The 24979-nt window shown below is 39.3% G+C and overlaps 1 protein-coding gene across 7 annotated transcripts in view; it reads right to left on the bottom strand.

The window, feature by feature from the left end:
- Window positions 1–5331: 5331 nt before the first annotated feature.
- The window catches only part of utrn (utrophin), a 218384-nt gene continuing 198736 nt past the window's right edge, over window positions 5332–24979 (bottom strand). For 5 of the 7 annotated variants that reach the window (XM_066700727.1, XM_066700738.1, XM_066700760.1 and 2 more), the window contains 9 exons: window positions 24071–24109; window positions 23773–23838; window positions 22935–23000; window positions 16022–16180; window positions 14200–14449; window positions 10128–10236; window positions 9259–9345; window positions 8136–8158; window positions 5332–6648 (listed from right to left, as the gene is read on the bottom strand). In XM_066700727.1, the coding sequence (XP_066556824.1) occupies window positions 6640–6648; window positions 8136–8158; window positions 9259–9345; window positions 10128–10236; window positions 14200–14449; window positions 16022–16180; window positions 22935–23000; window positions 23773–23838; window positions 24071–24109 (808 nt within the window). In that variant the 3' untranslated portion in view covers window positions 5332–6639. The remainder of the gene's footprint in view (window positions 6649–8135; window positions 8159–9258; window positions 9346–10127; window positions 10237–14199; window positions 14450–16021; window positions 16181–22934; window positions 23001–23772; window positions 23839–24070; window positions 24110–24979) is intronic. The other 2 variants (XM_066700779.1, XM_066700771.1) reach the window with 2 other exon arrangements.

Below are 24979 nucleotides of genomic sequence, written 5' to 3'. Positions count from 1 at the left end.
ATCGGTGTATATTTGTATTTAACTCAGTCACCATTTTCAAGGGCATTGGTTTCAGATATTAGTAGGAAGACCAGACCATATTTGCTACACTGAGAAGGTCTGAACTCAGATCAGGCTGCAGGCTGTATTCTGATCCACTGATCCAGATTGATTTTTACAAATGCTTCATCAGTTTTTTCAAAACCACAACTCCAGTGACAAAGTATCTCTTTAAATAAAGTGACCCCTTTACTGATGTTTTAAATCGATATGTACTTTAACAGATGGTATTGTCTTAAAGCTCTCGACTTGAACAAAGCAATGTGTCCGATTAGTTGTTGCAGTCCTTTGAGGAATCGGAGGCCTGCAGGTACAGTCCACAGGTGATCTGTCAGGGGGCGTCGCTGGCTGTAATTGCTGTTGTGAGGGAGTGTGGAAAGGGCTGGAGAGATGTCATTAACTCAGCTGTCTCTCTGCCAGAACTTTTAAATATTGAAACTAGAGGCTAAATAAATCCTTTCCTTGAAACGTGTCACAATTAATGGGTTATTACTCCTTCAAGAAAAGTTTTAATTATTTGAAAAGCCAGCAGTCTGTGAATAATAACTCCATCCTAAAATGTTCTGTTATGAGCATTTAAAATGGAGCCCTTGTAATGTAACAGCCTTGTCCTTTAATTATACTCCATCGCTCATTTCTGCCTGGTAGTTGCTGCTGAGTAGCTTTAACAATAAAAGATTATAATGACTGAATTCTGTGCACTTCAATTAATGTACATGATTAATAACAAAACTACCTAGCTATGAATGTGGCTGATTTTAGCCATTATAGGTCCCAGTTCCTCCACTGCTGTTATGATAACATACGCTGCCTCTTGGACATAAATCTCACTGTGATTTTGTATTGGTGATCTAAAAATAACCTTCCCAGCATATATGCTTGTAAAATGAACTGAATTCAAAACCTCAACAGGATTACGAAGAATAATATGCATTTTAAATGAAGAAAAGTCTTGAGGTCTTGAGGCAGCACTGTGGAGTAGTGGTTAGGGCTCTGGACTCATAACTGGAAGATTGTGGGCAGTGCTGTTGTACCCTTGAGCAAGGTACTTCACTTAGATTGCACCAGTAAAATGCCCAGCTGTATAAATGGGTACAAATGTAAGTCGCCCTGGATAAGAGCGTCAGCTAAATGACAAATAATGTAATGTAATGGTAACCATGTGCTCATTAAAAACACGTTTATGAAGTTAATTTGACCATTGCTATAGATTAAGGCATGTTCCTATAATGGGAACACTGAGCGCAGTCTGGGTTTTCATCTGTATGGCTCGGCAGCTGTGTGGGCACAACTCCAGGAGAAATGGGACCTTTGAGTGGGTGGTTGGCCATCCATATGTGTGTGTAGCCTCTAGATGTATGCATACCCTTGATGAAGTGCATCTAAGAGTTGATCCATAAGAGCAGGCTACACACCCTGGTGGTGCTATATGGAAGAAGAGCTGGATATTCCTCCTGAGGATCTAATCCTATTAAAAGGGTACAAAAAAATGCCTAAATCTACATAGTTTTTAGAAGTCTTGCTCTCGCTATATCGATATCGATATATAGATATACACACACTACCAGTCAAACGTTTTAGAACACCCCCATTTTTCCTGTTTTTAAGCAGTTCAAGTCCAGTGAATAACCTGAAATCAGGGCTCGCCCGACATACAGGCGAACTAGGTGGTCGCCTATGGTCCCTGAATATCAAAGGGCCCATAAAATATGACATAAATAATATATATATTAAAACAAAACAAAAATTGGGCTGGGATTAAATCAAAACTTTGACCCACCCTCTAATAGAAACCTACAGAACTGTTCTCAGTTGCAGCTGCATTTTTAGTAAGAAGCAACTTTCTTCTAATCATAAATGTACCCACTATGATGAACAGGTTTGTAGATTGCTATTAGCGGGTGGGTCAAAGTTCTGATTTGATCTGGCCCTAGGGCTGGAGGGGCGGGTAACAGTGGTCCTGCTGATGCGAGAGCGCGGAGGTGGAGAGAGAGATGACATCTTTCAAAAGAGAGTGCAGAAAAAAGGACGAAGACAAGAAGGCGCAAAGTAGAGGCCTGTATCAGACATTATTCATAATTTCACCTCATTTGTGTCGAGTGATGCTTGTGTGTGACCTCAATGCATGCAACCAGCTAGCGATTATCAAACTAATTTTCAATCGGAATCAGTAGTTAGCTTTGAAATCAACACAACATACCATGTAAGCAGATAACTAGCCAACCAAATGTTAAGCAGCAATGACAGAATTAGTGACCTGCTGACTAGTTCTAAATGCTGCTGCAATGTGATCATTGATGCATTACATTTTAAAAGAAAATGTGCTCTCTATTATTATTATTATTATTTATTATTATTTGTATTTCTTGGCAGACGCCCTTTTCCAGGGTGACTTACAACGTAAGTCTATATTATTGTGGGTCTGTTGTGCACTGTTCAGTGCTGTACATTGTGTTGTAATCCTAACTTTATAAAACACTTCTACTCACGGCTGTAGCTCCACCAGTGATGTGAAAAACCACTTGGTAAGATCATTAAAACAAAGTATTCCACAACAAGGTGTAATGCATAAGACACTCCTTTGCCGTCTGCATGGCTGTGGGTATACGGCAGCTTGTCTCTAGTGCAATAAACGAAGCCCATGTAAACCAAAGAGGGAGAGAGAGGGGCATTTCATCTGTGACTCGAGCATGGTGTTTGTGGTGAAGGGTCACATCACTTTGATAGCTCGCCTACTGACAATTGCCATGCAAATGATGATAATGATTAGTAGTTAACTACCAGTTTGCCAGTTGTCAGCTAATGATTTTTTATATTGTTGTATTTTTTTCTTAAATACATTTTGTGTTTAAATGTGCACTGTGTAATATAGTATTTTCAGTACTGAGTACTTTTTTTTATCTAAACTGTTTATTAGTTATTGCTGTTATTTCAATGTGCACAGTGTACTATTTAAATGTGTATGTATTACTAAATCTATTTCAGTGTATGTTAAAGTGCAATACATGTTCTGTGATGTGCTCTTTGTAAATGTTTGTGTCTCTCTTAGTTTTACCTAAAATTTCTCTCCGCCATAAAAATGGGCAGCACTAAAATGTTTTGCGGTGAGGTGGGGGCTCCAGAATCATATCTCGCCTATGGCCCCCTAAAGGCTACGACTGGCCCTGCCTGAAATGGTACAAAGGTAAGCGGGTAACTGCTAAAGGTTAAAAAAAAGTTTAGGTTACCAAAAACTGAAAAATAATGGACATTTCAGAGTTATATACTGTGTTACTACACCCTCTTCAGCACTATTTGGCAGTGTTACATGCAGCTCCTGTCATAGAAGTTACACTGTATTCCTACAATGCGAACATCATTTGAAAGCTTATCCTCTTGTCTACCAGCGCGTTTCATTCTCAAACACATCTGATTTACAGTTTCCGTCGTCCGCCATCATTCAGATGCTTCACATCATTCGAAAGCTGAGGGTCTGAGCTTTCATGAGATACCAAACACAACAGTGAAGAGTACACATGCGACTAAAGAGAAGCACACGAATTTGGTGCCCTTTCAAGGGTACCACAGGGGTTTGTCAGCTTAAGGGGTTACATTTTGTTAAACAATTTATTTTGTTTATAATTTTTTTAATCAATTGTTTATTGAGTACATTGAGACATTAAACTGTCAATTTCAATAAAAACTTTTAGGCGTTCTAAAACTATTGACCGGTAGTGTGTGTGTGTGTATATATATATATATATATATATATATATATATATATATATATATATATATATATATATATATATATATATATACACACTTTTGAAATATGCTGTGATGCATACAATAGTGATGCTAATAATACAAGAGTTTGTTCTTAGCTTTACACTGAAAACTCTGAGTGTAATGCGTCATTTTCTTGCTAAATCAACTTTGCTACACTTCGTCAAGGGTATGGATACTAGTTTTTTTCTTTTACAGATGTATAATTTAATTAAAGGAGAGTAAGTAAGCAAATGTCCTTTTTCTCCTTGTGAAGGGCATATTAATCAATAAGAGCCTGTTGTAATGTTTAATAGCAAAGCAGGGAGTGCTGAGTGGAGTTCTGAACCCGGCAAAGCTGATCAGATAATACGAATTAAGTAAATGGTGCCAGACATGAAAATATAGCAATTCAAAACTGTAATAAAGTTTAATGATATAAAAAGAAAAATGCTGTGTAAGCAATGTTCACTACAGGAACATTTAAATTTGATCTGGTGCACTTACAAATAGGTCATAGTTTTATAAAAGATCTATGAATAAATCATTAGGGAAGACTAGGAATCTACAGAAAGGGTATTTTATATATTTATGAAAGTTTTTTCCCTCGGGTTAAGCATGAATGTAAAATAGTACATTTTTTCCTTCGCTGAAGTGACGCGTCCTCCAGGTGAGGGTCTGTGCAGTGGGGGGGAGCAGGGTCAGGAGGGCTTGCACGTTTGAGTGTCTCACCTCTACAGGTCGATTACTCTTCAGCTCAGGTCACTGCTGGGAGAAGTTTTTTTTTTCTTTCAATGACGATTGGTTCACATTTCATAAAAATTTATGTTTTATTTAAAGGGGACATTAGGGGGAAACCATAACATATGAATGGAAAGGCTGAAGACAATTGTGAATCTGAAGTAATGATTAAGGGTGTATTATATGAGCAGCGCTCAACAGATCAGGCTCTCCAACTAGTAGCTACATTAAATGTCCACATGGAAGAGAAAAACCAGCCGAACTGATGTCATTTTCTGTATCATTTTAAAACCAGCCTGATCTATGAATATATATCCGATGCCTGTGATGTCTTTAACAATGGGACCATGATTAAGCTATCATATTGTGGCAGCAATAGATAGGCAGCAAAAAGCATGTGAGTTAAAAGCATTTACATTTGCATTTCTCTGCCAATGATCAAAGCAGATTGCACAGCAACACAACACAAATATACAGTTTACCCAACATACCACATTATATATAGTATGCACTTTTTGTTGGTTTTGCATGCTGTGGCTGTTTCTGCTTTGATAATTGTCCATTTCTGCATCTTATTGATGTATTAGAATAAAAAGAATCTGATCTACTGTGATACAAAAGCACATGCAAACCCAACACAAACTAGAATACAATCTGAATCTGAATTGAAATAAACAGAGGCACACAAGATTAAATATAGCCCATAACCTTTTAAGCTATAACAACCTCATCAAACACAGAAATAATTAAGTGTAGGAGAAGTAACTCTTGCCATACATGCGATAAAAAGAGAGCAGGACATGATTTGTTATAAAAATTTATTTAGAATAAAACGCATGTAGCCATATTAGATGTAGTGTGATCAGTCTAACCTAAATACCTCAAAATGACAACAGCGTTCCTTAATAATAAAGTTCACTAGATCATCATCCCAGGGCATAGTCGAGGGGTTTATAGTAGTGTTTAAACTAGTCATTATATGATAGCATAGCACAGAACACATCGCACACACTGTCAGGAAAAGGCCAATAGAGGTCAAAGAATAGTACACACACTGACGTGAAGAGTAAAGGCCACTGACCCTGCTGCAGTGAACTAGAAGGTGATTTCCAACAGCTGTTGACTATTTTCTTTGTCTATTAATCCATCTACTAAAGCTGTGTGTTTTGTAGAATACCTGTCAACAAATACAGACCACGGTAAGAAGGGCGTTGCATCTGAGGTAGAAAGGCAGTCATGGCTTTCTTCTGATTTTAAAACATATTTATAAAACTATACTACAAACAAAAATCATCTCGGGCCTCCTAAACAACTCTCCACTTTCGATTTGATCAGATCTCAGATGCATTTTTTTCTTGCATCTCCCCCCTCAGCTGGAATGACATCTGTAGGCACGCCTGGCATCTAAAGCCCGTTTCTCTGTGCATCTGTACAATACAGTGTTGGTCCAGCCGGCTGCACAGACTGCTCCTCACACCTATGCATGAATGGGGATCTGGTCACGACAAATACTATAAAAAAATAAACTTTACTTCGAGCAATACGTTTGTGCATCTCCCCGTCATAATCAATGTTTCTAAGGGGCATTACATTGTATACAGGAGACATAAGAAACACACAAGGAACAGTCTCATTAAATGTTTCTGAGCCAGAGCACTTGCATTGAAAAAAACAACAAAAGAAAAAGTCATTTATATCTTATCTCAAAATGTAGCAATATCTAAAATAAGGAAAGCGATTGTACAGTGTTAATGCGAAGAGCTGAGGAATTTATAAATGTAACAGTTTCACCCCCAATATTATATCTAAACCATACTCAGGATAGCAAAAAGGCATATATAAAGCCCCCACCCCCAAATGCTGCATATTTATACAAAACACTGACAAATGTTTAATCAACTCCGAATACGATCTACAGTTCATAAATTTACAATTGCATAGTATGAGAAGACGACATATTCAAACGCTGTGTTCCTGGTCCAAGTCTTTGGGTCTTCAGTAGTTCTTTCATTGAGCTGAACAGATGGGACACTGAATGATAGCGATTAATCTGGCCTCGGTAAGAGTGGTCTGTCCATCAGGGACACTGTGGTCGAGATCTGAGTGCCTTCCTCACATCACCTGAATACACACACACACACACACACACACACACACACAAAGAGAGAGAGAGAGATTAGTCAGGGTACATTTGTGTAGCTGTAAAGACCAAGATAGGACTGTACACAAAATATCGTACTCTTGCATACTTTGGTGGGAGTGGTAGTGGGGGGGATCAAATGTAATATCCAAATCTTAAACATCTGTAATAACACATACAGCAGTGTGTTTTATTAACTATTTCAATTTTAAAAATCTGTTTTTTTACATAATGTATTTTTGTACTGCTTGACATAATTTTGCACATACCAGAACAGAGGTACAAATTAGATGGAGCCCTTTTACAATATCAATGGGCAAGAGTTAATCTAAGATTTACAGGCTGGATTAATCAGCTGAGGATAAATAAATACAATTAAGAATACAATACAGCAGACCTAAGCAGAAAATAAATAAATATAACAATCCTCCTTCACCACCTAAGACCCTGACTGCGCTCATTGCAGGTGAGGAAGTAGGTTACTCTCCCGGCAGCTTTCGGCAGCCTTTACATACTAGTGATAATGATGCCACTTTGAGCCCCAGTCCCCAGGATACATATTACTTTAATGTGACATCAAGCGCTGCTTTGAGAAAGGTCAAGTAAATGGGAATTACTGGGTTTTCTTACAAGTCCCAAACCCACAGCAATAGCTTTTAATGAGAAAAGATAAGCCAGCAAAAGTTAGTCAATTTAAAATTAAAAGCCATATTTTGCTGTAATACTGCTGCATATTAAGACGGAGGGGGAAAAAAATCTGATGTTGACCAGAATTTAATTAAATTCCAGAAAGCCAATAAAGGCTAAGTTGTTGCCACATATTTACGAATGCAAAAAATAAGTCTAGTCTAGTAATTAAAAAGGAGAAGAAACCTTAAATTTCACACATTTTCTTTTTTTATCTTGAAAATAAACATGTCCGTACAGTTCACCTAAAAAGAAGTCTTTACAAATCAGGAGAATGGAAAATGGTAATTACAAAAAAAAAAAAAAAAAAGAATTGGAACACATTTCGGGGTTCCAGAAGGCAGAATTCAGAATGAGTGAGAGTTTATTGTGGCACGTCACTTATCTCCAATGGAAAGCAATTTGAAATGTGCTGCTCTTAAAAAACTATCAAGTCCATCAGGAAACAAAGGTGACTTACTGTAAATAGGCTTTAGACTTTTATAGCAGCCAACAGTGATAAGGGTACATCAATATTTTAAGAGAAGGAAACTTATTTGGTTTCAGACCTTTTCTGACCACAGTCTGAGTCCATGAAGTGCAGCATTAAATCAACTATCAGATCTTTGTTTAAATTTTTTTTTTTTTATCATGCATCTAACTAAGCATGTCCTCGCCTAAAAGGTTTAACTCATGATAACATAGAGAGATGAACTGTTAGCTGGTGCTATTTCTAGAATGTTAGCATCCTTGTGGAATGAAAATAAAAAGCAAAGGAAGATTAACAGCTTCAAATTCCTACCTGTGGCCTTGGGGCGAGACTTGCTGTTGCACATTCAGAAAAGGAACAGAGAAGAAACACATTAATGGCACAAGGTACCGAAAACAATAGTTCAAAATATATATTGAAATCTGTAGAGAGCTGCATCCCATGATACGATATCCCATTTAAAAACAGCCCAAACTATTACTGTATGCGTTTATGCTCCCCAGTCTAATAAAAACAAACAAACAACCAACCAAACAGTACACAGATGGAAGGTTAAAACCCAGAGTCACTAATCTTATTGTTGAAATGGTAATCAGGCAACTCCTCAATGAATAAATGACTACACATTACAGTCTGTAATAGTGTTCATTTTCAAAGAAAGTGAGATTTCTGCCGTTTCGTGTGAGCCGCAGTTTAATCAGATTCATTTTTGAGATGTTTGAATCTCTTGTCTCACAGCTGTTGTTTACTGACAGGAGATACGACCCAAAAAGACAACTCCAATTCTGACTTCGACAGCTTTAAGGAACAACAGCCAATTCTCGTCTAATGCTTTTACTAAAGCGGTTATACATTATAAGGTAGGAACACACGGTTCAGCTCAAATTCTCCTAATGGCAGCGATGATAAATCACTACAAACCGCTCATTAATTACTGCCGCTTTGGAGCCACATTCTGCACTGGCGAGCTCCTCCGCGTTGTTCTAATAAATCCTTCACTGACTCTGAAGGCCTGAGCCTTAATAAAATGCTGATTTAAGTAGAATGGTACCTGGCATTAATTTATTTCCCATGTAACGACCTAGAGCCCTTTTCTTATAATGGCACTAAAGTGTACAATAAAGCGTGTAAAAGTGCTAGAAGCAGCTTCCACTCCAGATCGATTTCACATAAACATTAGCAATCTCTCAGAAACAATAAGCTCTTTCCACGTCGACTGTATAAACCTCGTCTTTCCCCTCCGCATTTTAAATGAACCCCATCCATTAAAAAAAAAGAGGACAAAAGCACACACACAGTCACAGAAACTCTCTCCTACACAACATTCACTGTTAGCTCAGTCCAGTGCTCTGCTCTAATCTGGAAATATTGGAAATGGGAGAACCGCAGAGAAGAAAAGCCAATTTTACAGCAGAGCGCGAAGAACAGGACTTACGAGTGCATGCAGGAAAAGAGTTATTGATTTGCTCCATGACATCTGCCAAGTCTGTGCTGGTATTGTGTGGAGGGACTAACAAGTCTTCTGAAACCATGAGAGCATAGAGAGAGAGAATTCAACACAGTTTACATTATTTAAGAGCTCTTTTCCAATGTCATTTATTTTAAAAAGTTGTATGATTCACACTTCCCTCAAACCCATCAGCCAGACTTTATTACAATCTCACAGAATCAGAGATGGGAGGGATTTCAGTAATAGCACAGTCACTGTGGATGAAAATATAGTTGCATTTGTGATATTAATAGTTTGTAATCTGTGGATAAATTAGGCAGCGGATTCTTTTCTCCATTGTGAGCCTAATTAGTGTTTGGTACAGATAAGCGGGGAGAGAAGTAAGCTTTGAGATATTTGCACAAAACAATGACAAATTATTCATCATGAAGAAAAAATAAAACTTGTGGTAGATTTATTACTCTGAAAAATGTAGGTCTAGCTCTCCTCAGGATCTGATTTCACAAGAAATGGCAGTGGTTACAGGCACCACCCAGGCATGACCTGATTGTGCAGGGTGGCTGTTATTCCTGGACCTCCAATAGAGAGAAGGGTAGGATTAGGGTTAGATCTAGGTTATATTGTTTTAGGAATGGCAGCTACACTGCAAAAATCAGGCTGTGCACCACCCATGTGAAGAGCAAGGCCAGGCATCTAGAGGGCAATAGGAGATTAGCGTGATATATGAGCCATGTTTCTAATGCAACAATTCAAACTGCAGAGCATCAGAAGTGAAGGACACGTTAAGGCTGGAGGCAGAACTTTTAAAAACATCAGCCGAATACAGGATTAATATGTACAGCGTAAGTTCTGACCTGGTTGATCAAAGTTTGCACTGATGTCCTGATTCAGGGAGTGATGGATTAACGAATGCTGAAGGGCTGAAGATGATGAAACTCCATTCATCCTGGAATCTGTTTCAGGCTGCACAGAGAATGGGAGCACATTGTTTAATTATTAAAACGGGGGAAAACATTACTGTATTATTTATATAATTAAAAGGGGATTGCAGACATCAAACAATATGTTAAGCATGCCTTAATACCCAAAGAGCATGATGAGATGAAAAGGAACCTTAGAATAGTTTGTGTCAGAGGGATGTTTGGAATTTTCCAAAGAAAGAATTAATCTATTACACACAGACATTTATTTTACTGTAGTAAATTTGCACATAGTCTGTAGTTAATAATGAATGCAGTTATCTTTCAATTCGGAAGCACTGCCCAAGGGGGAGGGGTTTCTGCGCACTTCTGTAGGAACCTGATCGAAACGTCACTCTATCAAAGCTGCCATTGGCCCCTGCGCTTGTCACTCTGAACAGGTCCCTTCCCACATCCTGTTCCAGAAAACGTGATGTCAGCGCAGGTTCGTCCTCTTTTGCCATTTCGCTGGACCTGAGAATGTGTCCTCCTCCATATACATATTGTAAGGATAGTGCAGGAATTTTAATTACTATACTCTGAAACTTGCTCGTTAAACACTGTTCTAAAGCTCTTAAACTCTAATGGACCTTCCCTCCTCATTTTAACATATTCAGCCACTCTTCTGAAGCTATTTTCTGTTGGAATTCTGTATTTATGTAAAAAAGCAAATGACAGTCTACACCGAAACAACTTCAGGGAACGACAAAGAATATTCACCTTAGAATACAAAAAAAAACCTTACAAATACTTGGAAAAAAGGAAAGCGTTATAAACTATCCAATTCATTATGCATTTTCATTTGTTTGATACATTTCCATGCTGGTTTTCATATTTCTGTAGAAAATTAAAGACATCTATCAAAATGTCAAGAATAACTCTAAATTAAACCTACATGGATGAGGAAAAACCATATAATGGTTTCATTAGCCATGTCTGCAGATAATATGCTTTCAATTAAAAAATGGCAAAATCAGGAATGTGATGCAATGGGACATACTTTTTATTTTATTTATTTTATTTGCTAAACAAGATGCCAACAATAATGTGCGTTTCAGACACTAATCGAATGCCATCCAAAGTGTTAGCATACCGGCATATGATTTTAGACATGCCAGACAAAACAAATGGTCTACAACATGAAAAAGGCAGAAACTATAAAATCACAAATAAATAATGAGACACACTGATGCAGAAGGAATGCTGAGGAGTGTGGTTAATGAGCATCAGTCTCCAGCTGACTATATCTGTGAGTATGTGCATCTGTTACTGGTGTACAAGCCGGTGTTCTTGCATGAGAAAAACTTAGACTTCAAAAATGTATTCTGGCTATGTGTACGATTCTCCTACTGGAACCCCCAAACGGGCATTGCGCTGTACCTATTCATGGTATAGCATCAGGAAACAGGTGCTTCACATTCACATCCAAATTTAGCAAATGTGTGCTGATTCAGTAGAAGCATACTTAATGACACCTTAAAGGTAAATAATTAGCATGTTCTAGGAAAACACAACTATAGTTTAATGAACCTTAAAGTGCTTCATTATATTAATACTTGTGGGCCAAACCTAAATAAGAAAGTCGTTAGTGAGGATCCAGAGATCACGCAACGCTACACAAAATAAATAAGGGACTCATTTGTGCATTCACTCTTCAAAATCTATTTTCCAACTGCACTCTTGGTTCATTTTGTTCACATCTCTTTTAGGGAATAAATCGAGGAAAGCACATTATTAAGTTTTATTTATTCCTTGTGCTACATTCTACTTGGCTAGAATATAGTTTATGAAATAGACCAATGAAATATGCGACCTAAAAATAATCACCATTTTCTTTCCTCAAATAAACTATTTAAAAAAACAAATACATAAAAAAAAATACCCTGAGTCTAAAGCTATAATTGATTCAAAAATCTTAAAGAATCCTCTCTGTGTTGTTTTCCTTCAGGTGTTTCATGTAGATTGTGCTGACACACTGCAGCTGTTCTCAGACAACTGACACAACTGCAGGCAGGAGTCAGAATACAGGGCTAAAAATACTCGAGTCCTAATAATACAAATGTGCAATTCTAAGATACACATAAGGACATAATGGCTTTTTGCTGAATGCATTTCCAATTAGCCATTGGCTGTGCATATTTGGACATTAACAGATGGCTGTGACTCACTGTGGCACAAAAGCTGTCTTGGCACCTTCTAATGTGCTTTGCTGTGATGAATTAATTTTAACAATAACACCTAAGCCACTAAAAGCCCCTATATGAAGAATACAGATGCAATAACTGCTATGTTCTCAGGTTCATACCTAAACTTCTGGTTGTACAATTACAGTCACATTCAAGTTGCAGCTTTTAAATGCAAATACCAGCTTGTCTTTGAGGTAATGTAAATTGCGGCTTTTCAGCTCTGTTGTGTACCTGTCATTGTGGCAGAATGCAAATGGACATTTAGAGACGGGGATGGTAATAATACAGACTGGGTTCTGTACTGCACTTTTTAAACCACAACCACTTTCACTGTCCACATCTGTGCCATCACGTCACTCAAGACTCAATATTTCATTAAAACATCTGGCGAGCAACACTGAACACAGCATGCTGTAACAATTAACCATAACTTCTAACTGCAGAAGAATAGTTATGTAGCAGCACAAAACTGTGGAGAATACACTTGCCTACTGCAATAGTAGCAAACTCAGATGCAGCCTTTAAGCCACCTGACAATCAGCATCTTATGTAATGCTCAAATACTTGTTTTTCTATTTCACAGGATCCTAATTGCCTAATTAGGTCAGGGAATAATTTTGGAATCTTGGGGAATTGAGTTCAACTTAAAATTGTCAAAGGCATTTCGATTCTTAATTTTTTTGAAGATAAACCTATTTTAAAAGTAAAATTTTGCAAATTATTAGTTCAATTAATTGGGATCTTGGCTGGAACAAACACTAGCAGGACAGTGGGTCTCCAGGACCAGGGTTGGGAACTACTGCTTTAAACATAGACATGTAGATTTGTCTCTAGTTATAAAATCTGTGGATGGAATATCAAGAAAACAGAAGTACCAGATGACAATTCATTGGTTCTGAGCAAATAATTAACAACTAAGATACTATATATGTTAACTTTTAATTTATACCCCAACCATCTGCAGTCCCAGTGCACATTCCTGAATGAACAGATCTTAGTGTGCAGAATTTACGGGGAAAATTAAGTATATTTGTAATTCTGCTGGAGATGTGCCATGTTAAGTGATTTTTATGGGCCACTGAACATTTAAGCGTGTACGTCTTAATAAGAATTCATTATATGGGTATCTATGCACAAGGCATCACAAGGTCTTACTTTAAATGATGGATTTTTTCATACTTCTGCAACAGCTCAGTAATAAAGGGAAATTAAACAATGGTTGTAAACAGTATCAACCACATTAATCCAATTGCAGCTTCACATTGGAATATCCTGTAATTAAATCTGATGAATTACAGATGTTCTGGTTAGGTGCGTGGAATTACTGCTGCTCTGTAAAGTATGCAAATAACTTAATAACAATAAAGACAGGGCCTGAATACTTAATTATTGGGGATTTTAATAAGCACTTACAAAGCACTGCTAGGTAATCCTATTTCTAATGCTGTATTATATTTGTAAGACTCCAGTACCTGGTGAGGGAGAGGAGATGGGCAGCAGCTGCCTGTCAATTCTGCATGCTTCTTATTAGCCAGCCTCATTGACGCATGGCATCTTAGAAGCTCACCTATCTGCAGCCAACAGTCACTGCCATATTGCATATGCATCGAGATAATATTCATGTGGTTGTATGGCCACGTATGAACAAGATTTTCATTAGTGAAGTCCTGTTTCAGTTCATGCATATGTTCCCATTATGGTCCATTAGAGATGCTGTGTGGTTAATGAAGGCGAGAGTCCTGGGGGGTGCCTGTGGCGGGGAAAGAGGGGTTTGCGGTCACCTGCTCCAGCAGCTGCCTCAGTCTGTGGAGCTGCGACTCCAGCTGCTTGTTGTGGTCCTCCAGTATCTGCATCCTGGCCTCCAGCCGGCCCTTGTGCTGCCGAAGGAGCTTCGCCTCGGCCAGGAGCTCGGCCTCCTCGGGCCCTGCTGGCTGGCTGAGGGCCACTGAGTCCGGGGGTGAGGAGGGTGATGGGGAGAAGCTCCTCTGGCTGTGCTGCTCCTTCAGGTGCTCGTACTCAATCTGCAGGTTCCTACGACACACGACATCGAAGGCATGAGATGATAATCGCAGCCTCGTCTCTCGTCCCGAGTTCTGAGAGAGCCCCCGGGGGGCCTCATATATGAAAACAGCTCTGCTGTCTCAGAACACGGGACCGGCTCAATCCTGTATCAAATGAACATGGCCACAGATCAGTGCTCAACTACAGAAAACTGGAAAAGAGCCGGAGAGTAGGTTCAAAGAAAACAGTCCTCTTCAATCCCATGCCCACACAGTGTCTAAAGCTGTGCAAAACGATTGAACATGCTCTGAGGAATGCAGGATTTTATCAAAACGAAATGACTAAACATTAGACACCTCTCCTTCAGGCCCAGGAAATACGTACACAAGTAAAAACAGATTGGTAAGCGCCTGTATTATTGTATTAATATTTCTAATGGCTTCAGCTAATTGCACACATTAGCAATAATATGGGGAAATGATCCTTTGTGAAGTAAGTACACGTTTTCTAGAACGGACTAATCATTAACTTTGGTCTAATCATGCCATTTGTCTTATTTATTTATTTATTTATTTAATGATGTCTTCCAATGTGCAACTGCCTAAAACATCTCAAATCGTACTTTTAATCACACTAAATATAACCAACATGGTAAGAAAGCTTCTGGGTTCCTAAAGGCAAGTTTGAGGTTTGTGGTTGTTTCTCCTGACTAACTGTAGTCTGAGTCTTTTCCCATGTGTATGGGTGCTCAATAATCCTTCCAGTAAAATCACCAGAAAGCTTGTCATCAGTCACACAAACCAGTTGAGCTCAAGGCGTTCATGGTAGTGGGAAGGGACTTCATTGGCGCTTCCTTACATGGTGCCCAGCTGCAGTCACAAATACTGCCACTCAGCACAGTGCTGACACAGTGCTGGCAGCCAATTACGCTTACGATTCTTTGAGAACAGGCATCAAATCTCAGGATATTTCAGTAGTCTGTTCGACTTGTCGTAAGCATGTTGTAGCTCTTCAGCTCATTCCCAGAGTATGAGCTTTCACTCTGCTCTCAATCCCACACATGGATGGAAAGCATTACAGATGAGAGCTGTGGATCTTCCTGCATCTGTTTACATTTTAAATTAAGCCAACACAACAAATGCAGTAACTTTGTTTCATATGCAAATAAAACCAAAGCATTTTAGTCACTTTGTTTCACAAAACAAAGACTGAATGACTTGATGCTTTTGATGTCCCTTGAATTGCACTGTAGTAAACTGAGGGTCAGTGCCACTATAAATATTAAAATCAGAGGGTAAGATTATTAAATGTTCAGAATATAGGACTTCTATGTTCTATAGAACAAACGTATTTAAAATATATACAATAGTAAAAATGCTTAAGCATTCCAAGACCATTAGCTTTGAGCTGACAATCAAAGGTTTTGGAAACAAATAATGTGTTAATCAAACAATGTAAACACGTAAAGAGGTTTATTTCAAGAATGAATAACAGTTTGAATGGCAAAAAAGATAGGTTAGTGCTGGTTGCAGAACTGCCCAGTCTTTTCGGGAAGATACTATCAGTGTCATCGTACTCAGGGCTGTGCCGGCGTGGCCATACCTCTGCTCCTCCTCCAGCTGGGTGATGACGCGCTCCAGCTCCCCGCGCTCCTCCCTCTCCACCGCCTGCAGGATCTGGGCTGGGCTCTGGGGCTGGCTGAGCGGGGACTCCCCTCCCAGCGTCTGGCAGTACTGCAGGATCAGAGTGTGCTCATCGTCCCTGCGGGCAGCGGACACACGGGGTCATTAGAGAGCACACTGGCGCAGCGCTGGACAAGGACAAGCCACAGGCAGCGCCATGACAGGAGTTACCCTGGCCTTCTTTCAATGGAAAATGTGAGTGACAACAGAGTCGGCTATTATCAGCTGTAAAAAGTCAGAACTGCAGTTCAACAGATCAGCTAACAGACTACGGTGCAAAAAAATTCATTTTACACATCTGCAATAGCCACATTGTCTTGGGAATCACCTGGAACATCTCCCGGGACCCTTACAGCTCTGTGATGTACAGGCGCACAGATGATGAAATTACAGTTAAATATACATACATTTTGCACTATATGGAATTAAGCATTGCAAACAGATCTAAAAGTTAAAATTGTAATATGTAAATCTAAGTTAAATTAATAAACTGATAGCCCTGCATACTTTGACTCTTATTTTAAGGGTTATTATTCCATGCGCTTCACAGCAGCCTACAGCAGTGCTCTTCATTTCCATGGTGTGAGTCAGACAGCACTGGACCCCAGATTTAATCACCCTGAAGTGTCTTCCCAGTCCCTAGATGGATGAGGTGTGGAGCCTCATTTCCACATTGCTGTCTGAAGTCTTAGAAACAGGGGCAGCCTGATGCACAAACCACACAGCCTGAACCACCAAAACACACAACGAGCCTCCTGGTAGAGGCCTAGTCCTCTTCAGATGCCAGCTAATGGTGCCATAAAAATGAATGACTAAACCAGTGTGGAACACAATGAAGAACAGTTAAGTGTCAAAATACAGGAGTGTGAGGACTTTTTAAAATTGCAGAAGTGATGACTGATCTCTGTTCATTCCAGCACCTGGCTGAACCCGGTAGGTAATGCACTGCTGCCGAGTGCTAGCAAGCGAGTATACTGTTATTCAGAGAGACATTCCTATCAGAGACGAGAGACTGTAATATCTTACGATTTTCACAAATGATTCAACTGTGTGCTGTAGGTGAGCTTCAAATACAATTATGCATCTTCTTTTTCAGGCAGGAAATTCAACTCTTCTACAATTCATTGCCGAGCCTTTCAAGAAGCATTGAACATCACAACAGCTCTCCCAGCTGCACTAAAGGATTGGCCCTATGATTGCAACACATGTGAATCATGCATCACCTCACTACAACAGCGCTGAAACATAAATCAATTAGTTCAATCATTTGTTTTTATTTTTCAGAAAGAGCATTCATGTGAGAGCTGAAAGATGTTCCTTTTAGATCACTTCATTAATAAACTAAATTTCAATCTTAATACAATTAAACAACAAAGGATACAGCTGAAACAACATTAAAGAAATTGCTGTTTCTGACTGATGTAGAAACATTAATGTTTCAGATATTTTATATGCGAAATCGGATTAAATATGATTTGGTACATGTTAAACAGTAAACGGTGCTTAATGTATAGGAGCTTACGTGTACTAGAAGTTTTGTTGTCAATGAAGAATGTCTAGATGCTTCCTCGCATGATAGAAGGGGCCAGGAGGACTAAAATATCTCTCTCCCTTAATTAAAGCTCTGCTCAGGATACACCTGGCTGATGATGGAAACCTCAATCAAGGAATTATACACACTCCTCCTGTTAATAAAGCTTCCCAGCAACTGGCTGTCTCTTCTGTCAGCATTGATTCATGGTCCCATCCTTCCCTTTTCCACCCTCTGTACCTGGGATCAGACACTCAATACGGTAGTCTGTTCGGGCCTAACTCCGAGATACGGTATCTATCAATCAAGCTAATTTTCCAAGACAGCCAATATCAATTGAGATACTGATAATGATAAAAGACCTGATAAAGTATTCGGCAAAATTCTGTGCGGAGTGTATACCTATTCATTACCCGCGAGGGAGAAATAAAACCGATGAGTTCATAGTCTAATTTTAAGATGAATACCCTGATAGCTATTTAATGAGTTCCTTATGATCAGTAACATTCAGAGACAATTTGAAAAAGCCGATAAAATCCATACAGAATGGAAAAGAGCCAAACAATCTAACATGCTCAGAAAAAATATGTTTAAGCTGTTGTTAAAAACCATAGACGGCCCTCGAATGATTTATAGAAGTAAAAATGTCGACACAACCAAAGCTTTATAATCCTTGTCAGACAATCTGGAAAAGTTGTTGGCATATAGAGAGAAACTAGAGGGTCCTCCTGTAATCAAGACTGTTTAGAGGAAATTAAAACCCATCACGCTGGGGACAGCACTGTTAAATACCTGAATATTGCAGAAGCCTGAACAAATGCTTGTATTGGACATTGAACGACTGTGAGAAGTGGACCAAGAGGGCAAAGGCTGAACTCAGTGATGGATAATTCCCTTCAGGAAATCGGTTATTAAAATAATCTCTTGCAACACTTTAGTGTAGGAGGTGAGATTCATCACTTAGAACAGCAACTGATGCAGTCCAGGGGGACCTGTGACACAGGACGTCCGACACTAGAGAAGGGATGGAAATAAACCATCAGGAACCGACTAGAGCGGCACACCATCACAGGGTCGAAACAAAACAGAAAAGGGTTTAAAGCAGATATGGCATGCATTCCAACTAATTAACCTTCTACAAGACAAACAAATAAAAGAAAGAGAACCTCAGGGCTTCAATTAAAAGTGAATACATTAATTCACAGAGATGCCAGTGAAAAATGCCTTTGACAGATCTATGACTGAATTTGGCCAACACCAGCGTCCTTTTGCAAAGAGATGATTGTTAATGTACATATCTCTGTACCTAATATCTGCCTTTACTCCAAAGAAGAATGAGAGTTAAAAATTAATGGAATTCAAATTATACATTTATCAGCCGTGTGTTTTCTCACCCTTAACCTACTTTTCACAGATCAGAAGCTACCGAAACAGCTGTCCTTCAATACTGCCTGTGCCACCTTCTTCCAAAGACAACCCATCTGCTTCACAGTGGTCCGTGTCTCTGCAGGTTGTTGTTTCGAACATGTCTCTGTATCCAACAATGCTTCTTTCTCCAAGCCATGTTTACTTTATATCCACTCTTCCCAAATATCTAATAAATCTGCAGCATAATAATGCATCACCCCATGTAAGGTACCATTTGAAATTGTAAATTCCCCTAGTGGAGGCTATAAAATGTGTCAGTACTAACAACAATGTAATAAAAATATTTTTTATATCTTTCTCTTATCTTATGGGACAAAGACAGAGCAAGAAAAACACTTAAAAATGATTAAATATTAGCAACAAAAAAACCTTTTACAAACAGAAAGATAAGCCAATTCTTCACTTTCTTTTCTATTTCCTCTAAAACATATATTAACTATATATTTATCTACCTATATACTGACTTTTTCTTTATGCTGGAGCCCCAAATGGGGTCACAACCTCAGGGTCATTTTTGTACATTTTTAACAACCAACATTTAGAGTACAATAAATAGACCTACATTTACTTTGAAAAAACAAACACGTGTTATGTTAGTAAATGCCCTCGCAAACAGTGCATTACTCAATGGCTCTGACAACTTTGTGGTTTGTTCTTTTGTAGAAGAAAGACCTTTCTAAGGGGAAGACAGGGATTTATAGAAAGACATTCTGGATCAGCTCAGCCTATAGAAGGCATTCTTGATCCCAATGGGCATGAAAGTTGCACATGGTGCAGCGAGAGGAGGAGGTGAGTGGAGCAGCGCTGCACACCTATGAGTTTGTTGTCGAGCCGTGTGGGAAGGCAGGGGGTGTTTGCGGAGGCTAGGTCTTCGCCAGCAGGCTATTGGGCACCCTTGACATGACTAACACACAGAGTGGGTGATTTTATTCTGTTTGACTACTGACTGTAGAGAAGTAAATCAACGGCAAAGACCGCACATATACATGCAGTTTGACTGAGCAGTATTTAATGGACTAGATGCTGTGTGCAGGATCTTAAACTTGGTGCTCTGTCACCAATATTAAAAAGTATCATATTAGCAAAAGTTTGCTTATGCACATATACTTTTTTTTTTTTCCACCAAATGAATGACATTGCTGTTAATATGTACAGTGAGGGAAAAAAGTATTTGATCCCCTGCTGATTTTGTACGTTTGCCCACTGACAAAGAAATTATCAGTCTATAATTTTAATGGTAGGTGTATTTTAACAGTGAGAGACAGAATAACAACAGAAAAAAACAGAAAAACACATTTCAAAAAAGTTATAAATTGATTTGCATGTTAATGAGGGAAATAAGTATTTGATCCCCTATCAATCAGCAAGATTTCTGGCGCCCAGGTGTCTTTTATACAGGTAATGAGCTGAGATTAGGAGCACTCTCTTAAAGGGAGAGCTCCTAATCTCTGCTCGTTACCTGTATAAAAGACACCTGTCCACAGAAGCAATCAATCAATCAGATTCCAAACTCTCCACCATGGCCAAGACCAAAGAGCTGTCCAAGGATGTCAGGGACAAGATTGTAGACCTACACAAGGCTGGAATGGGCTACAAGACCATCGCCAAGCAGCTTGGTGAGAAGGTGACAACAGTTGGTGCGATTATTCGCAAATGGAAGAAACACAAAATAACTGTCAGTCTCCCTCGGTCTGGGGCTCCATGCAAGATCTCACCTCGTGGAGTTTCAATGATCATGAGAACGGTGAGGAATCAGCCCAGAACTACACGGGAGGATCTTGTTAATGATCTCAAGGCAGCTGGGACCATAGTCACCAAGAAAACAATTGGTAACACACTACGCCGTTAAGGACTGAAATCCTGCAGCGCCCGCAAGGTCCCCCTGCTCAAGAAAGCACATGTACAGGCCCGTCTGAAGTTTGCCAATGAACATCTGAATGATTCAGAGGAGAACTGGGTGAAAGTGTTGTGGTCAGAAGAGACCAAAATCGAGCTCTTTGGCATCAACTCAACTCGCCGTGTTTGGAGGAGGAGGAATGACCCCAAGAACACCATCCCCACCGTCAAACATGGAGGTGGAAACATTATGCTTTGGGGGTGTTTTTCTGCTAAGGGGACAGGACAACTGCACCGCATCAAAGGGACAATGGACGGAGACATGTACCGTCAAATCTTGGGTGAGAACCTCCTTCCCTTCATTGAAAATGGGTCGTGGATGGGTATTCCAGCATGACAATGACCCAAAACACACAGCCAAGGCAACAAAGGAGTGGCTCAAGAAGAAGCACATTAAGGTCCTGCAGTGGCCTAGCCAGTCTCCACACCTTAATCCCATAGAAAATCTGTGGAGGGAGCTGAAGGTTCGAGTTGCCAAACGTCAGCCTCGAAACCTTAATGACTTGGAGAGGATCTGCAAAGAGGAGTGGGACAAAATCCCTCCTGAGATGTGTGCAAACCTGGTGGCCAACTACAAGAAACGTCTGACCTCTGTGATTGCCAACAAGGGTTTTGCCACCAAGTACTAAGTCGAAGGGGTCAAATACTTATTTCCCTCATTAACATGCAAATCAATTTATAACTTTTTTGAAATGCGTTTTTCTGTTTTTTTTGTTGTTGTTATTCTGTCTCTCACTGCTAAAATACACCTACCATTAAAATTATAGACTGATCATTTCTTTATCAGTGGGCAAACGTACAAAATCAGCAGGGGATCAAATACTTTTTTCCCTCACTGTACAGCAGGTTGGTTTTTCAGACTCAATTTTGCAGTTGTAACAATCTGTTACCATTAACATCGTTTTATTAAAACATTAACAAAGAAAATTAAAACACCCACATCCAATTTCACATAAAGGATCACAGAGAAAGGCACCAGGAGAGTAGCTCACATCATCAGACATTATCAACACAATTAAACCACTTCAGCTGCCCTCATACACCAGAAGGACCATCTTTAATACTGGTTTCAACTTGTTTCAACCCCCTTCTCTCTAAGAAAAGGTTTGTGAAGTTTTACACATTGTACATTAGGTACCACGTTTTCTATAATCATCACTATAAGCATCACTGAAGTTCAGGCTCAGTGAGATAGTAATCAACACTATTGAAATCACACGATATAAGGACATGAATCACCTGGCGTTCATATATATCAGGCAGTCCCAGAAGGCCTATTGAGAAGTTTCAGGCACTCTTTATGTAGTGAGGAATGCTTTCATCCTGTCAATCTCCACCTGCATCTGAAACTCACATTGTCTAAACTGCAACCAGATTGCAAAGGGCAAATATGGGGCTTAATTAAATAACAATTCGTATTCCTTAACATACACGTGCAATTAAACAATACTGCGAGTGATTCGGTGGTGCCCATATTTAACAATGCTATTTCATTGATCTATAATGAGAAATAATAATCTGTTTAGAGTCATAGCAGGCTTAACAGCGTGAGTTTGTTAGTACCACTGGTAAGCTTCCTCTCATTTTTCCAAGCCCTTCAGGGCACACGGGCCTCATCTCTTTAGGATGTGCTCAGTCTTCAGGTCTGGTGGGGCATGCTTGATAATTGAAGCACAAATGACCAAGCAACAGAGTGACATTAATCCACTTTGGCAGCTAGTTAAAGTATTTAAATCTAAACTCCATAGTTAGCCTGGCTATTAAATCAATTAGAATTCAGAAGGATGACATTGAATTTAATGGCTTTGCCCACCCTTCAACTTACCCACAAGCCTCTCTGGCTGTAACGATCACCCGTCTGATCAGCAGAGGGGGGCTCACGAGTGGTCAGCCACACAAGTGAAGTGAGGCTCTGAAGTAAATTAATCTGGAGTCATTGCCCTCAATGGAAAACCCTGCACATGGTGAAATTACTTACACACTTCCTGTTGCAGAACTGCTGTCTGTAGGCAAGGAACCATTTGACCTCTCCATCTGTGCCAATCTAAACAGAGGAGATTGAGAAGTTAAAAAGCAGGAGTAAACATACATTAGGAAACAAAATCACAGTCAATGTTATTTTTACAAGACTGAAGGCAGCACAGGCAATTTCAAGCCTTTAATTTCACTGTTATGGCTGCAGCCTGTTGGTTTTAATTGGATAACCTGGGAACAGTTTATAAAATGCAGTGAAATGCAAATACATGAAAAAAAAAGAAAGAAAATGCACAACCTTCAAAAGTCTGTCAGAAACTTCTCAAAATGCAATAATTTCATTAAGGGTCTAAAGTGTGTAAAATGATACAGAAATGTGAGGTAAAAAGTTAGCATCAGAGGCTGTTTAAAATTCATACTTATTCAGCACAAATAGTTGAAGTATATAATATCTCTGTGTGCCGGCTGATTAGAGAGAGAGAGGGGCCCAGAAAAACTCTCTTCAACGCAGCACTGTGTCAAACTGTCTATGGCTAGTACTCATTTTACTTAGCTGCTACATTTTTGCATATATATATATATATGGGTGGATTGTAAACTTTAAATTATATGTCATCTTGGTTTCTTAGTATAAACAGCTGGTCACGGGGAAGTCACATCCAAAATGGAATAGAAATTAATTTCAGAGGAGCTGGTAAAGGATTTGTTATGTTTCTCACCCCTGCCAAGATCTGTTACATCTTAACAGTGTTAATGCATGAAACAATGTCACCAAGAAAAGCTATAAAACAAATAAAAAAATAAAGAAAAATACAAAAAGACATGGTTGAAATGGTGAATACCTGCTCGCATAATGCTCTATCCTGGAATGAGTGTCGTCATGAGAGTATTGGGGTGACTGGGCGAGTCTGCAGGCAAACAACGGACATATTTAAATGACGGCTTTTAAAATAATAGTGATTAAAAGAAAAAAGAAAATGAATAAAACATTCAAATAAAGTACGTCAGATGACCTAAGAGGCAGCCGTTGTTATTGCTAATCGATGGAAGCGTTAAAGAGGACTGGGTTCAAATAGGATGGAGAGCAGCAGTGAGGGATGCGTTTGGGCATGCTGTGAGGAGAGGCATGCGGATACTCACTCATACTGCTCCGGACACATGCTGATGAGCGTAACAGGACTGTAAGAGAAACGGTGGGAAACCACAGAACAACATCTTTAGGGCAACTTTACCAACAGGGCAAGAGAGTCAACAACTGAAGTGAGCATGGGGAGAGGCCTGCCTGGCTCGGCCGGTTGCCAGCAAAGCCCACAGAGAGTGGGCAGCTCAGACCCGCTGCCTGGGGCTGTCTCACTTTACTGCACAGGAGCACAAGGGCTGCCTAAATAGACTAGCGCCCATCAGCTGCTATTGACTAGAGAGAGGAGGAAGGACATGGTAACATGGTTCTCTCCAATGGATACAAAACATATTTTATTTGGTTCTTATTTTTTTCCTTTTAGTTATTACTTCAAATGGTTCATTTAGACGCCTGTTCATCTGCGTGGGTTCCAATGCGGATTAGGTCTTTCAATTAATTTGTTCATTTCTGTCCAGATTTTGGGCCTGAATGTCTGATTTACTGCATCAAAGCTGCTACACTGTAACTGTAATCACTGCTCTTTCAGACCCATTATAGGTGCTCAAAACACATCGTTTTGAGTGATTCATATATAACGCTAATCAAGGAAGTTGTACTTTCAAGTAGTGCTTGGTGCGGTGATTGCTTTATCTTTTTGATATATTAAAATGAAGCCCTGAATCAAAACAAAGCTGTTGTGGCAGAAAGTGAAAGTGACAGGGCTGCCAGGTCACAATACTATCACTACAAACTGATGGATTTGGAAATGTCCAGATCTAATTTTAACACTCTTAACATACAAACTAAACGCAGAATACCTTGTTTACTTAGATTTAGTGGAAAATTGGTTCTTCTACTTAAGAATGTTAATATCACTACAAAGAGGCTTTATAGATCAGTTATCTGGTTATTTTAAGTAGTGCATTCAT

This window comes from Amia ocellicauda, chromosome 1 (assembly GCF_036373705.1).
Source record: "Amia ocellicauda isolate fAmiCal2 chromosome 1, fAmiCal2.hap1, whole genome shotgun sequence".
Lineage (NCBI taxonomy): Eukaryota > Metazoa > Chordata > Actinopteri > Amiiformes > Amiidae > Amia > Amia ocellicauda.
Note: the sequence above shows the minus strand (reverse complement) of the source record. Positions and strands in the feature narration are given on the sequence as shown.